Genomic DNA, 17,156 nt, shown 5'->3' with positions numbered 1-17,156 from the left:
GACCCTGGACATGAGTGATGTCTTCCTGTTTATAGCATCATTTATTGAATGTACTAGGAAACACCTAGTACAGGGTGGATTTTCATCTAGTCATTTTTCTTTTGACGCCAGGATGTGATAAGCTGAAATCACCAAATCTTTGGTCACTACCGGTCACAAAATATTTCACCTCTAAAATATTTCCAAATAATGGAACCTGCTTGATTATGGACAAGCTTAGAAAATACAATCGTGCCATTCACTCATTTAAATGTAAAGTTTGGTTATTTAAAGGTAAAGAAAATGTCTTCCAAATAGTTATGTCAGGGAAACGATACTTTTTGTTTACATCATTTAAGTTGTACTTTGTCTCATTTCACTCTGATGTGTTTTGAATTCAAATGAACGTTTCATTTTCTGTCAAATAAATTCTAAAAGGATGTTTTCCGGTCATGTTAAAAAACCTTGTGGACGCCATAAAAGTCATCAGTCACAAACGTACTAAATGTAAATGTAACCGGTACACCATTATGTACTAAAGACACTCAGAATCATGTTAATGAGGTTCTTTGAGTAGCAAATATTTTACAATAAAATAATGACTCGACTCATGATAGAGATGACATCTTGTCATCAAGGTTGTCCACAAGCCGGACCTCGCTGGCCTTGAATCCTTCCCATGTTTAAGAGGAAGATTTCCCTGATGCAAAACCTCTAAACATCCACCGCTGTAGTCGAATCCCGCAGGAAGAGAAGCTCTCCATCACAGCTGGTTAAGGACAACATCTGTATCGTATGTGCGTGCCTGTATATATCTGGATGTCCGTGTGAATGAGGGGGAGTGTGTGTGTCTGAGAGAGAAACTATGAGGTCATGAGAAGAGCTTTCAACGTTTTAGAAAGTGCTTCCAAAAGGTGCATCAAAACAAGCAGAACAATACGTTCCAAGCATTTTGTGATTCAGAGTAAAACCTCCAAACAAATATAAGATTGCGTTCCCAAGCAGACACGGAATAAAAAATAAAACCGCAGTATTTTCTTATCATCAAGAATTCAATCATTTTTGACAGAGTTGTATATGGTTTTCAAGATAAGGATATTAGAAATCAGTGCTTCTTATGAACTAAAGACCATTAATAACGCTGATAAGATCCATGAGTTAAAAAGGAATGTAGCTGCGAAGAGTCTAAACGCACATAATAGTTCTAATAAAAATGAGAAACTGCTGCTCTCACGTCTGTTCACAATTATTCCATGTTATGAAACCGGCACCCGAACAACATATTTTGACCTGTCAAGTCAAATGAAAGAGAGAGAGATTTAAAGGGGCTGAACACATTCTTGCACCGGGTCAATTTGTTTAAAAATCTCTAAAGTTTCTGAAGTATGACAACTGCAGGTGCAGGTCTTAAATGAAATGTTTTGCTGTGGACCAGACAGTTTTCCGGTTGGTTAATATACAAGGGCATGTGGAAAGAAATCCCATCACATTGAATAGATGATATATGGAGACAGGGTGTCTTGACTGAAGGAATGTGTCACGGGTATTAAGGACGTTGCTCACATCAGATTGCTAATTGTTTATCGCGGACCCTCAGTGGACAAAGTTGAATATGAGCTGGCCAGCAGTGAGGTGGTACTGGCCCTGAACCCCCGAGCACGAGGACTCACAAGTGCATGTGTTACTCAGCACTGTGACCTGAAGATGCTTCAGAAATGTGTGTACTCTCGACTATGTGAGGATGTCTTTTTAAGGAATAGCTCACACAAAAATAGCCATTGTTTACTTGGTTAATTCAATTTACTCATGTGCATGTTTTGGTGTAAAAACGGATGAAGGATAAGCGGTTGTATGGCTTGGAATATATACACAGGTTACAGACTGTGATGTTTTTTCATCCTTTAAGCTGTAACAGCACTATAAAAACAAATCCAAGTAATACTTTTCAATAGTGGATGGTAACATACACATTTTTAATTTGGCTCAATCACTTTTGGCAGCAGTCTTTTTTAACACGCATTTGTGAAATTTAGAAAACCTTGACCACGCCTTTTGAAAAAGATTTTAAACAACTGGAAAAAAGATTTTTCCAGTTAAAGACAGTTTTTAAGAAAAACGTGTTTAACAAAAAAAACATGCAGGTTTGGAAGAGTGTAAGGGTATGTAAATATACAGAAAAAGATGTGTTAAACTCTCTAAATACATTTATATTTTACATTTTTTTATAATATTCAGTGTTTGTCATATTAATAAAACAGATTTTTTTCCCACTGGTATTTCAATGGTGTTGGTTTAATCTAGAAAAGAGAACAGTCTAAGCACTCAACCTACTCATGTACCGAGTCATAATTGTGTTGTTGGTGTTTGTATTTGTCTCCCCCTAATGCACGACAAAGAATAACACACCTACTGCTTTGATTCCAAGAGAAATGTTTTCATTACAAGTCAGGGGAGAGGCTTGCTGAAAGCTCAGGACATTACCTAATATAAAACATGAACAAATACAACAAAACCTTTATTTTCATTTGCAAACAAAGTGAATCTGAGGAAATAACACACAGTCCCTAAAGGATTTAAGAATATTGAGAACAATATTGAGATGAAACCTTTTTGCCTGGGTTCACAGACTAAAGTCCCAGACTAAAATGAAAGTTTGATCTGTTTTAACAGAAAACAAATTGCCCAGCCATATCTTTAAATATTGCCATCGTTTTGTCTCAGTTATGTTTCTGTTCAAGGCGTTTCATTAAAAGCGACTTGAATATCCTAATTTAACAAAGTCATAGCCCTGTTTTAAGATAAGACTTGTCTGTGAAACCGGGGCTGAATCCTAAATTACAAAAAAAACTCTGTAGGATGCTGTAAACTACTAAATATTGCATACGAGAAAAAGCATTACGTATAGACCTGTAAAATAAAATGATGCATTCAATAATTCACCCTCAGATTAGACGTGAATAATCTCTTATCTGTGCTGTGTTTACGAAACCTTTTCTTCTTTACATCACCGTTTCGCACAGCTTAAGCAACCCAAAATAGCTTTCATAAATCCATAAACAGCTTTATTTATACATACACTCTGACATAGTGACATCTGCATGATTGCATACATTATTCTCTTTCGAAAGAAAAACAGGATGCAGTGGTTTAGGAGCACAATGTCCAGAGATGGTGAGCCTTTTCTGGCCGTGGCCGAGTGTTGAACTTTTCTCCTTAGAATGAGTGAAGGACACCCAAGGTCAGTGTTCTGTCTCTCTCGGACAAGTATACAACCCAGCCCACTCATGCCTAGATACAATAGTCCATTCAGGTTTATCACCAGCTCACATTTCTGAGCTCTAGTCTGTTATGAGGCATCACTCAAACTTCCTGTTGTGGCGATTATCACATGATAACTTGTAGCCTGCGGCTGTTGTAGTTACAGATTTTTTGCCCGTTGTCTCATTTCATACAAATTAATATTAATATATACTGTATATATATATATATATATTAAGACGTCCTTCATTTTAGGTTTTTCAAAACACAAATCTTAAATCACACATGTTTACTATCTTCATCTTGTATTGAATCAGTTCAAAACTATGAAGTTGTGCCTGGCACAGTCTTGCCCCTCACTGCCACGTCTTAGAGTTTGACTGAGTATCTGTTTCAACTGAGATGTCTTCTACTTTCTGTATGATCGTGTACACAACTGCAGTATCTGCAACCAGCCAAAACACGCTGAGGCACTTTTCTTAGAAACGTCACGGAAGAATGCTCACTAGAAGCAAAACGTTAAAGGTGCGCTCGCACTAAAATGTGGGCGAGGGAGATTGACCTTTGACCTTTAATAAACAGGCATGTGCGGAGGATGGAACGGAGAGGGTCGCAAAAGCCCCGCGTGCATAGGCAAAGTTCAACATGTACTTTTTTCCTCTGGCATATTTATAGCTATAGACTCATTTAAGAAAACCAACGAGGTTATACGTGCATGAGGGTTAAATTAAGACAAATATTGAAAGCGTTTTTTGGAGAAGAGGGAGTCATCTGATACGTCTGAGAGAAAGGGAAGCATTATGATCCATTGATGCAGTTTTCTGGGTACGCATTTGCAGTGTTATTGGAACATGCGATACAAAAACAATAAATCTAATAAAAAATGGATGCATAATCTATACCCTTTAATTTACTTAATAAATTCTCTGTTTGAAAATAAACTGAGAACGATTTGACTTGTAATGTTGAACATCATTTTCCAAAACATTAAAACCACCCATATCTGGGATGTTTCAGTGTTGATCTTATAATTCTCTTGTCAGGATCTGTTTACATTGTTTTAAGTTTCGTCTCATGAGATATTTTTCCAAACTCACTTGTGCTCGGCTGAAAGAACACCCAGCTGTGTTCTCCTGGGTCAAACTGCTCCTATATCAAGAGGCTGATTTGTATATTTGAACATGTTTTGAAAGATTGCTCCAAGTGTCCTTTTGTAAGCATTTTTTTTAAATAAAAGAAATAAAATCACAACAGCCTGTTTTTGAGTTACATGAGTACATCACACACATCTTGCAGGTTTCTATTCATGTTTTCAAACTTTAATAATAAAAGAAATGAACTAGCATGACTGTATCAATATACTGTATACTTTTTAGTATAAGCAAAAGAAAGCGTTAAGTGTATTTTTTCTCTAATTGACCAATCAAGCTTAGTTAGCCCAATTTTCTATGATTTGCCAAAATCACTGCATTGTTGGCAAATGAGAGTGTTGGGCGAGTCAGACTCACTATTTGCCAACAATGGACAAAATACCTCTTATGGAGATGTTTACCCATCTCCTGTGTACTTGAATACATCCTAGCGCATTGCATTTGAGTAGAAGTCATCTTTGTTAAGAAATTTCCCATGACCTGGGATGAAACCATGTGGGCAGATGGGAGTTTCTTTTGTGGCTTTTCTCTCTCAGTAACTTTTAAGAAATTTAAGTTGGTGTTAGAAAACGGAGACATTTATAAAGATAATTCAACCACATCAAGAGATTCAAAAGTGTTATATTATGGCGAGCCGTCACTTACTGTATTCCGCATTTCTGTAGGGTTTTCCTTTCTTTTATGTTCAGATATTCTGAGTTGGTAGAACAAAAATGCTTAAAAAGATCTCAAGTAAGAAATGCAATAATGTGACATTAGCAAACTCGTATGCAACAACATATGGTTTATTTTATTGTGAAATCTAGAGGGGGGTGATACATTTAGGTTCACGTGAACACTGGACGTTCTCCTTCTCATAACTGTGCATTTGAGAGGTAAGCATGTACATTGATAACAATGACGAACAGCATCCATTAAGTAAAAGAACGACATTCCTACAGTAGACGACCACAGTGTATCTAACAGCAAAACATGAACAGATAAGAAAGGATTAAGGAAAGTCAAAAATACAGACTGTACTCTTTAAAAAGGTACATATTCCTGTTTTCCTAGAACTTTTATCAGTGTCCTGTATCCTGCGTGAAAAGACAAATAGCCTACGAGCGTGACAGGATGTGTTTCTTTTCTTTTGAAAGCCGTTTCATCATACGATTTCAAAATGTGATGGTTACAGCTGACACGAGAAAAGTCCAATATATGAATGTAATTAATATGAATAAATACATTGATGTAATATAATCCATCATTTGGCTTATCAATGTAAATATTATTATATCATTTGTGTAATAACTCGATTATTATTTCATAGCTTCAGTAACCAACCGTGTCCTGTGCAGTAGGCAATATACATTCTGATAAAATCAAAATGTTGTTGATGATCGTGATGTAAAATACAATTATTTCCCACTGAAATGTTTCGTTTATAAATATTCTAGTTATGGTGAAGACTGCTTTAAACACTACTAGTTGAAAGGACCACAGGATTTGACATGTAAGTGTAACAGCTCTGCCTAGTGGCTCTCCTGTAAAACTGCCTCTATGATTTAACCCAGTGGATGCTTTTTTCTTATTTGCTTATTTTCTTGGAAATCTTCAACATATTTGGACGCATTTTATCATAAGTCAAATCTGTTCTAGTGGCATACAGCATCTCAGTGGCGAGTTAGGTTTGTCATTATTTATATATAGACTTATGTCTATCAAAAATGTTACATATAGGTTGTTATAGTATATAGTATATACAACTTAACCTTACAACTTAATTTATTCAATTTATATAAAGAATATATATATATGGATGGATGGATGGATGGATGGATGGATAGATAGACTAAATATATTAGTCACTCAAAAGTGAATAAGAGATGAACATTATGAAAAAAGTATATGGCATATTAAATATATATATATATATATATATATAGAGAGAGAGAGAGAGAGAGAGAGAGAGAGAGAGAGGAGAGAGAGGAGAGAGAGAGAGAGAGAGAGAGAGAGAGAGAGGAGAGAGAGAGAGAGGAGAGAGAGAGAGAGAGAGAGAGAGAGAGAGAGAGAGAGAGAGAGAGAGAGAGAGAGAGAGAGAGAGAGAGAGAGAGAGAGAGAGAGAGAGAGAGAGAGAGAGAGAGAGAGAAATTAAATCGCATTTGAATACCAGGTAACTATGTGGTGGAAAGGAAAAATTACAATGTCAGTTCTCATCGATGTGCCATCAACCCCCCCCCCCCTCTCCTCTGTGGTTCTATTTCGAGCTCTGTGGTTCCATATCTTGCTTTTGCAAAAACCCACATCTTCACATGCATGAGTCAGAGATTATTAATCTTTTTTCATTTAATGTACATTTACACACACAGACAATAACATATAAGATGATGGATGGACAAACAGAAAGAGAAATCTGATGTATAAATTTACATGTCGGTTAGATGATTCTCAGAATGTTATGATAATGTTGATGTCAAACCCTGGTTATACTGTAGTACGATACCAGTCGAGTATGACGAAACATTTGTAAAACTGGCTTTTTTAACTGGCTTTTTATAGTTTGTATTGTCTATGTGTGTAGTATGTATTGCTATTGGAAATAAGGTTGGGTATGAGTATGAGAAAACAACACCAAAGCAATTTAACAGTGAATAATGTAAAAGTGTTTTTAAGTGTTTATGTTCATGATATGCAATGCTCAGGAACTGACTGTAAAGTGTTACCATATATTTTTCGAGTTTTTGGAAGATTCTACCTTTTCAAACAAGGAAAAAAGCTTTTGAGTTAACCTTTATAAAAACAAATTTTAAGCAAGAAAATAAAAAAACGCACTGATATGATGTTCATAACAAGTTACTATAATGCACATTTTGCATTGCTAGGCTGTGTTGATCATGTCATTTAATGAGTCTTTGTTTTTGTGGTGAAGTTGTGGTTCTAAACAATTTGAGGATGTCAGCATTGTAACAAACAAAGTGAATATTTATCTTAGCAGAGAAATACTTGGCGTGCTGAGGTGGTTCATAGTGCATCGAATTACATAAATATAAAAATCCAGTCGTCTTTAATTCTTCGACAGAAAAGTTTTTTCCGTTGTTTAAACCGATAAAATGTTTATAGAGAATAACTATGGGGGGTTGAGGAAGTTACATAATGCGAGACATTTACATTTATGCATTTGGGAGATGACTTGCACTGCATTATACTATCTGAGTATCTGCAATCCCCTGGGGTCGAACCCATGACCTTGGCATTGCTAGCAATTTTGCTCTAACCACTGAGCCACAGGAAAGCGAGACCAAGCGATACAGTGGACCAATGACCCCGCAGAATAGCTCTAATGTGTGGGAATTATTTACCAAAGGAATTTTTACAAAATGATAATAAGAAACAAAATAAGGTTAGAAAAATATTAATTGTTACTTAAGCATGCAATCTCAATGAATTCTGTCATAATTTTCCCTAATGTCATTCAAAACCTGTATGACTTTTAAAAAGTCAATACAATGTTGGTTGGATACCAACATTCTTAAAAATCTCCCCTTTAAAAAACACAAAATAAAGTCATACATGTTAGGAGCGACATGAGGTTAGTACATGAAGGAATTTTAATAGAGGTGAACTATTTTATGCCGTAAGCTAAAATTGATGTTACACATGATAGCAAACCACGAGCGTGATCTTTTTGTGTGGTATAAACTCAATAACTGTAGATATTAACTGAGTTCATGAGACACTGTGTGCAGATCTGTTAACCACACAAAACACTTTCAGTCCAACCACGTTCCACCTTCACCCACCAGTAAAACAAACCATTTCCTGCATCGCATGAGCCCCAGACTCATGTTCCAGTATTCATCTGCAGAAAGGGACTTTTTTGCAATGCACTGCACTTAAGAACACGGGGCAGAATGTGAAAACGCAAAATGCAGAAGAAAGAATTAATGCATAAAACAAGCTTGACTTATTTGAAATGTAAGTGGGGTCCCCGTGAGGGTCCCTCATAACATTGAACCTTCATTTGGAGTGTGCTTGGAAAGACCAAACAGCTATGATATATGACAAACACAAATCAGCCACGTTTGTGAGGTTACCTTTGTCAGCAATTTAGGCAGGTTCACAGAAATGGGGAGGGGTACAGGACGTACTACCTCTGCAGACCACATCATGTTTTTTCCCCAGGTCTGTGATGTCACATGTTCCTCGTTTGACCGAACCCCAGAAGTTTCTGTAGTGGAGAAAGTACAGCCCCAAAAGTGTAAAAGCGGACACAATATAAAGCGGACAGAATCTGTGAGGTGATCATACCCAAGACGATCAGTCACCGACGGCACATCAAGATCCACTGATCAACAACGACACTGACAAACATGAGGCTACACTGCATCTTCATCGCCTGTCTCTCTCTCTTCGCCCTCTGCTCGCTGGCAAGCACCCAATGTATGTCTTTTTATTAATCTATATTGATTCAACTTTTTCCTTAAATGTTATTTTTAAATGATTTAAAAACTAACATGACTGTACCTCTTTATTTTTCCTGTAGTCAGCCAAGGTCCTGATAAATGCTGCTTTTCTTTTTCCAATGTGAGAATCCCATTAAAGCAGATTGAGAGTTACCATACAACCCATCTTGAATGCCACAGGAGTGGAATCATGTAAGTTTTCGTTCTGTGTTCATTAGAATGAATAGCAATAATAAATCTGTCATGTAAAATAAAGAAATATCTTATTTTTTAAAAATACAGTTTCATCACCAAAGCTCCAAAGGAGATCTGTGCTGACCCGAACGAGAGATGGGTCCAGAGACTGAAGAATCTGGTGGATGCTCGCACCCTGAAAGAGACATCAGCGGACAGCTCTGGGGACAGTGATTAAAATGTGACGCTTCATGCTTTTAAACGTCTTTAAAATAGACAAATTTGTAAGCTTAGTACCTTAAAATGTAGGTACTTCTTAAACGGTTTTGAACATGTTATAATCTAATCAAATTATATTTAAGTTTATTTTTTTACATTGAAATGTTAACATAACTACTGTTTCACCAATAAAAAATATATAAAACCCTTACGATCTTAGTCATTTTCTTAATTGTCAAATAAATATAAATTTGAATCATTTATCAAGTGACAATCTTAGTAGCAGCAACAAAATTTCATTACAAAAACAATCAGGGGTCTTTAACAGTGGCTCTGAGACCCCTAGGTGGTCCACAGCGCTACTGCAAGAAAATCGGAATAATTGTTTGAAATTAATTGTTGTGAAAAAAAAAATTAAGTAACACCAACCAAAGCTAAAACTCTGCAGACTCTGGGAGAATGTGCATTGTTCTATATAGACAGATCAAGACGAAAGTGATTAAAGTTTCATTTCTGATCATTTCACATGGGCTGTATTCTCTTTATTGATTATCTCCTGCCAGAGAATAAACACGAAGAGAACTATAACGACAAAGAGAAACAGGTATACGTGTATAATGCTCACATTCAGATTACAATACAACTGCCAAACTTTACTGAATTATAAACGTATGTAGCCTAACAATGCTACAGTCTTCTGCTAGTAACTTTTTTCAGTGGGCCCAAACATTATCTGATGCCTCAAACCAATTATATTCACTTCACTTTTTTATTTTTGAATATATTTTAATATTTAAAAATAACTTTCAGTACACAGATCGTGTGTGTACAGTGCATCCGGAAAATATTCAGAGCCCTTTGCAAGATCTCTCAAGCCCCATCAGGTTGGATGGGGCGTGTTGGTGCACAGCCATTTTCAGATCTCTCCAGAGATGTTCAAGATGGGTTCAAGTCTGGGCTCTGGCTGGGCCACTCAAAGTTTGCAGTTTTGCATTTAGTTTCACAGAATGTGCCTCAAGTATCACTATTAATGTGTAAGCAATTGTACAAAAAAACGGAATTCACAGTAAAGGGAGTAAAGTTCACGTAGTTGTTTTACATTTGCACTCTTTACAAACATGATGCATATAAGCTCTTGGTTAAAACAATTACAATCCTAATACAAAACATTCTGGCACGCATAAATTCCTTTTAGTTTTATTCGTCTTGAAAACTGAACAATTTAAAGGTGCTAGGGGTATTAATCCAATTGGATTTATTTTGCTATCGTGATTGGGCCACCCTACCAACAACACTAAAGACTATCACTTGCAACCACTACTTTTTACCAACAAAAATAGGTAAAGTTAACCATTTCCTGCTCTAAGCCTACATAGACAACAGGGTTTTAAAGCACGCAATGTCACTTGTTCCTGTTTGGACAAAACATAGAGAGAAAGAAATGGTCAAACATATACAGCGGATGAAGGCGAGATGATCATATGCAAGCACAAAGAGAACGAGTCCAACATGATCTTCATCACCTTTCTTACAGTTTTTGCTCTCTACTCAGCTGATCTTAGTTATTCTCAATGTGCGTTTCTTTCATCTTTGTCTTTAATGTTCTTTTATAATAACGATACAGAACAGGTCATTTAATAAGCCTAAATCTTTAATTGCACATAAATAACTGAATTATAAACTTACATTTTTAACCTTTGTATTTTTCCTGCAGACTACCAAAGTCTTCATAGATGCTGCCTTGCGTTCACCAAACTAAGAATCCCATCAAGGCATATTGAGAGTTACTATACAACCCATCTTGAATGTCCCAGGAGTGGAATCGTGTAAGTTTTTCATCTGTTTATTATAACTTATGCAATTTTAAATCTGTTATGAACATATTTTTGGAAAATCTAGTTTCATCACCAAAAAGCAAAAAGAGATTTGTGTTAACCCGAACGAGATATGGGTGCAGCGACTAAAGAAACTGGTGGATGTTCGCACCATGGAAGAAACATCAGGAGACTTAACAATGCGATGGTACAGTCTTTGTTCCACTAAAATTAGTTTTGCTTTTCATTTTAAATGCTTGTAACAGACTCTAAACGTGTTTTATTCTTCTACTGAAAACAATGTATGGTATTTTGAATTATTTAAATGGATTCAACAGTAAAAAAATATATAGGCACTAGTTTGTGTAAATTATTAGTTTTTTACTTAAATTATACATTATTCCTGACCTTAAACAATTACAAATGGAAATGTTTAACATGATAAAAGCAGTTGTATGAGAGGTCTATTTATTTTACGTATAAGTGTACAACTACAATAACAAGCAACACAAGTCATACAAAATGTGAATACATAAACACATTAACACACAATGCCATCTTTGTAGAAAAACTGATAATGTTACAAATAACTGTAATATTAGAAAGAAGAAAATAATTCAGTTTCCAACATAACAATGCTTAACTGCAGAAAATAATTACATTTATTTCCAAAAGAATACATGTCAAAATGTTAAACAATTATGGTAGTTTACATGGAATTTTAATTCATTTCTGTCTTTCTCTGTAACAAAATGGGAAATAAGCTTCCCGGAGCCTAAACAAGATTTGACTAAGTCAAAGCCCAGACCAAAGATGCCACTGGTGTCAGAACCTGAACCAGAGTCTGAGCAGGAACTAATGCCAGTACTGGAGCCAGTGCTAGATTCAGAGAAGGAACCAGAACCAAAGAAGGCACCAGTGCCAGAGCCTGAACCAGAGTCTGAGCAGGAACTAATGCCAGTACTGGAGCCAGTGCTAGATTCAGAGAAGGAACCAGAACCAAAGAAGGCACCAGTGCCAGAGCCTGAACCAGAGTCTGAACAGGAACCAATGGCAGCATTGGAGCCAGAACCAAAGCTGGAACTAGAATCACACCTCTGGTAAGATCTCTTGTGGTGTGTTCAGTCCTGCTCCTGAGTTCTGTCTCCCAAAGCAATAATTGTTTTCTCTGCACGCTGTAGGTCTACTCAGTTCTGCAGGCGTCATGAGAACAACTGATATGTGGACATCTTTGAAAATGGTGCCGACTGCTGGGAATGCCAAACTGACATCAGAAACATCAGAAAGGTTTTGATAGGACATTGCTGAAAATAAAGCATATTTTTTCCTCATTCCTTGTACTTTGTATTTATGAGCTGTATTAAATCACAATTTATGTAAATTTCACCTCATTCTAAACTGTAGTATTGCTAAGATGTCAGAGGGCAGGTTTAAGAAGCTCTTTGGTTTTCACACTCTTTTAAAAGATTATTATATACCGTAATTATACAGGCACTTTAAATGAACAGTGTTAGAATACATTCACATTTAAGCTATATATTTTAAAGAATGGTGAGAATATCATGTCAAAATAATAATGGCTGGTTAATTGACCACCTTCATTAAGTTAGAAATAAAGTAGATTGTGTTCTTGTCTAAAACCATAAGGTAAGAACCAGACTGAAGCACAAAGTTTTGATACACCGAGTGTGTCTGGGGTCTCAAGAGGTCTCGCATCCAAGACTTCGGTATACTTGTGAAATTGTTTTTCCTTTTTACTACAATGTGCTGCTCAGTTTATCGCCACTTCTCTGCACCCTTTCTTTTGGCGCCAGAAAGACGACTTAGACAGCAAGACTTGTCTAACTGACAGGGTTAACTTAGTTTGTTTTGTGTGACATTACTGCGGATTTTTTAGATGCCAACTCATGCTGCGAATCTGCTGTTCCGTCGAATCCAAAGATGATCTGTTGGATGCAGTTACAGTGGGGGCTACTGAATTCACTGAACTATATTCTTGTTGGCAAATCAGCTCAAGCCGACTCCACAAACATGTCTTTATCTCCATAAATAAAGATATGCTGTTAAAACATAATCTAGAGATTTACTGTTGTTATTTCTGTGACAGATTAAGATACGGACGATGGAGAAACCACAGACATTAACTTAAATTACATTTACTAATTAGTTAAATAGACTAATATGCAAAAGGGAAGTTGAAAGTACATTTCTGACGTGATGCGCTCAGGATATTACACAGGAAGTACTAACTCTACGCCACTTGTTTCTCATGAACCTACCTAAACCTTACAGAGTGGAAAAACACACATTTGTTTAAGTAAAACGTATTTGTGAGATGACCATATGCATGAACACCAGCAAAAAACAGAGATAACAACTGACCACATGGTAAGCACCACCTGTCTTCTGCTCTTTGGTTTCACCTCAGTGACTCTCAGTAAAGGTCTGTCTTTATCTTTGTTTTTCTTTTTAAGGGCTTGATAAATTACAAATTGGTAACCGGTGGCCAACCAATAAACAGCCCCACTTCTGGTTCCATTGTCCCAAAGTCTATGGGTTTTTTGAATGAGCTTTTGGTTAATCGCCTGAAAAATGGTCTGTAGCTGACAAAACCTCTAAATATTTTCATGTTTGAATCTATTACACCAGTTATAACCTGCGTGTGATTTTTTTTAAACCTTTATTGTGTCTTTAAAATGGCGGTTGCTAATAAGTTGCTAAAAGCGACAACTGCCTTTGGCGGGGACGTTACACGTCATCTCGCATTTAAATCTCACACATAATGCAACGTGGGCACAAATGTCTAAAAGCATTGTTGGGGATTCATTCACTGAGATATTACTTACCAGGGAACAAGATTTAAATCAAGTTTAAAGAGGATTGGTGGTGGTGACGTTGATATCAAGCGACCATAGTGTAGTTTGTTTATAGCATCGTGTAGTCTTCTGGCGATAGTATTAAGGCTTCAAAAGTAGCAAATATTGTATCTGTAAAGATTATATACTGTATATATGCGCAAAAGGACACCGGAACTGCAGTTTTTACTTGCTGGAATTTTCACGTATTGCACACTATGGTCCAACATGTACGCAATTCTTCACCACTGCTGGTACTTTTTTATTTATTTTCTGTCTCCATTATGAGAGATTTCCTGGAAAGCACTTTTAATATCTTTAATTGCAGCTTATATTGTGCAAAAAACTGCATCTATGCATGTACTCTGTTTTAAGATTGATTTTTGGCATTCCCTTTTGTTCGTCCTTGCTCTTTTTTAGCTACGCATATTAAACATTATATTAAAACACTTAAGGATACTTCGGTCTCATCCTAGACTAATTAAAATCTGAAGTATTGCATGAACCTCAATCCAAATGTAGGCACATTCGTTTGTTTTTATCTTAAGAGCAAATAAGGCTGCAGTGATGTCATGTTAAACCCTTTAGTCATAAATATCAAGCATGTAAAAACAGTTTCTGCCCTCCTGCAAATCCCAAACCATACAAGTGAAAAGATATTAAATGCTACATAAACTTGTTTCTAATGAAAGAACACAGACATGTCATTTAATAAAAGATAAAAATACAACTGTGCATTAAACAAAGCAAAGATGTGTCCCTAAAAGGCCCTTTTGATTGAGTAATGATAGCCACATGAATAGCATGTTGAGACTGTCAGCGGCAGTTGTGAGGTTGATAGTACGCACAGTGTGAAACTGTGGCTGTTTGACGTGTTAATCCGCCCCTTTCCCACATCTTTTATTCAGGCTTGTAACATCACTGCCAAAACATCTGGTTTTTTTTGCTCTCCTAGTTGATTCCCTAAAAGAAACATTTTATTCTTCACTCTTTGTCCACAAAACATAATTGTCCTTTTAATTTTCAGGGGTTTTCCATTCTCTTTTAAAAAAGTCATTATATCACGATAATTTGATCATATCATCAATACCAACATAATTAGTAAACATTATGTAAAATAAGTAAACAAGTGAACAAAATCACAATGGAAAGAATCACTGTATAAAGGTAGAAAAGGACACTTTGGACTCATTGAGACATATCACTCTTCTCAGCTCATACTATTTAAATCAGACAGTTACCCTTCTGACCACTAGTGGTCGCTATTGCATAACGAATCTATTTCAACGGAGATACTTAAAGAAACGTGCATTTTAGTTCAGTTGTTGTACAATAACAAAGCTACAAGTAAATTATAGCCTGCAGCAGAAAAAAATCTTCTTCAAACAGTACGTTGACTAAGCCAATAAGATTCACTCTTTAAAAATGCGTAACCCAGCATCGAGTCAGAAAGGGACGAACCCAACCATTGGGTTCTTTCAAATTAAAATGAAGGGCTATTTAAATCCATGGTTGGGGCAAATCTAAAAATGTTTAGGGTTAATCTAACTCAATAATTGGGTTGAAAATAACCCACCATTTTAGAGTTATGGCACTTTGAGGTTTACTGATTGTCTAAAGAATGTATTAATATAGCCTATAGGCCTACTGTATAACCAATATTAAGCGGGCAAATCATCTAAGAAAAAGCATTTAATTATGATAAATTATTTGAGTGTGAGTGCATTTACTGTTCACTGTAGATCTTGCATCAATAATACATAATAACCTTTACAGAGAACGCATATTAAAATATTGATAAAATGTATAGCTTGAATGCACTACATGTTGCTTTGGATAAAAAAAGTGTCTTCCAAATGCATACATTTAAAACCTGACAATAGGTTGAATGGCTTGAAGACACTTAGGCTTATTCAATGTTTCTTTATTCTCAAATCTGCTGCATTTGATTTGCTTTAGTAGCTGTTTAATGCACCTTTAGCCTGAAAGCTTTTTAAATCTCTTACCAAGCCACTGAAAGTACATCGGACATGTGCTTCTGTTTGTTTGTCTCAAGGCTGCGGATGGAATATTTTATTCCAAAATTATCAACAGCCACGCGTCGAGCAGACAGTCTGCGAGTATTCAGATGACTGCCAGTGTGCATCCAACAGATTTGATGTACCAGACATAACATGAGACCAAACAGGTGGTCACAAACACAGATCCCACACCAGTCTCTTTTGCAGAGTACAAAAGGATGTGTTTTTATTCGGATTTCACATCAAAAGGCAATAATATTCTATAGAATTTGATTAGGGTATATTTTGTGTTTGTGGTAGTGCTTTGTTTTATGGTTTGTAAAACCACATGGATTGCAAAATATACATAGCGACCCAAATACGAGAATGACCTTAATAATTGTCATATTTTCTGTTGTACTTTTTCATTTTACATCATTTTATATGAACCATATACCACCCTGTTGCTAGGCAATCGAACAGCAAATGAGTTTAGGGTTCATCTTTTTGAATATTTATGAAGAAATATCCATCAACTAGTCCATATTTGTTGAGGGACATAAGAATAGAGCAGATAAACCGCACTGGTGAGGAATTGCGTGAGCATCCAAAGACTGACAGAATATCATTACATCAAGAGTGCATGTGTGTCCTTAAAATGTCAACAGCCTGAGATGATATTGATTGACTGTTGCCGTTTTTCCATCCCAGGAGCAGAACCTACGCTCATATCCACATTGTATGCCCTGTACGACCCCTCATAACCCCCTTAAGAAGTTGTAGTGTCATTACCACATTGACAGTTACACCACAAAAAAGCATATTTTACATTTAGTTTACACTAAAAACAGCTTTTATCTCCGCACGAATCTGAAGATTGAGTCTGCAGCAATTGTTGATAAATCCGTTCGGCCAAATAATGGACCAGTTTCTAACCAATGTTAATCTATAGGCTCAGACCAATGGTAGGCTTCCAAAAACAACAATGAAAGCATACCCTCTACATAAAAAAAGGATGCTCGAAGCTTCCTGACGGGAAATGGCAAGTGTTCGGATAAGAGTGTATCACAGCTTTAGACTCACAGCTGGTGACACAACAGACCCAGATGGTTTTGATTGGCTGTCTGTCTCATTGTAATGATGGCTGTGCCATTGGATCTCTTTTTACTCATTGTGCAACATATCAGCTGTAACAAAACTGTGTTCAATGATAGCCTATCACATAAGAGATAAAAAAGTCAAGTTTTCATGTTCTTTCGTGAAT

The 17,156-nt window shown here is 36.3% G+C and overlaps 1 protein-coding gene across 1 annotated transcript; it reads left to right on the top strand.

Annotated features, from left to right (window-relative positions):
* The first annotated feature begins 8,625 nt into the window (after positions 1-8,625).
* LOC306905139 (C-C motif chemokine 13-like) lies at positions 8,626-9,434 on the top strand. Its single transcript, XM_079475541.1, has 3 exons — positions 8,626-8,807; positions 8,911-9,022; positions 9,113-9,434. The coding sequence occupies exons 1-3, from the start codon at positions 8,738-8,740 to the stop codon at positions 9,240-9,242; spliced, it is 312 nt and encodes a 103-aa protein (XP_079331667.1). The 5' UTR covers positions 8,626-8,737; the 3' UTR covers positions 9,243-9,434.
* The last annotated feature ends 7,722 nt before the right edge of the window (positions 9,435-17,156 follow it).

This window comes from Barbatula barbatula (assembly GCF_947034865.1).
Source record: "Barbatula barbatula genome assembly, chromosome: 15".
Classification (NCBI taxonomy): domain Eukaryota; kingdom Metazoa; phylum Chordata; class Actinopteri; order Cypriniformes; family Nemacheilidae; genus Barbatula; species Barbatula barbatula.
Note: the sequence above shows the minus strand (reverse complement) of the source record. Positions and strands in the feature narration are given on the sequence as shown.

What these genes read in the sequence shown, in the direction of transcription:
- LOC306905139 (XM_079475541.1), top strand. Translation starts at nt 8,738, where the DNA reads ATGAGGCTACACTGCATCTTCATCGCCTGTCTCTCTCTCTTCGCCCTC. An exon ending in CTCGCTGGCAAGCACCCAAT is followed by an intron (nt 8,808 to 8,910) that starts GTATGTCTTTTT and finishes TTTTTCCTGTAG; the next exon opens with TCAGCCAAGGTCCTGATAAA. An exon ending in TGCCACAGGAGTGGAATCAT is followed by an intron (nt 9,023 to 9,112) that starts GTAAGTTTTCGT and finishes TTAAAAATACAG; the next exon opens with TTTCATCACCAAAGCTCCAA.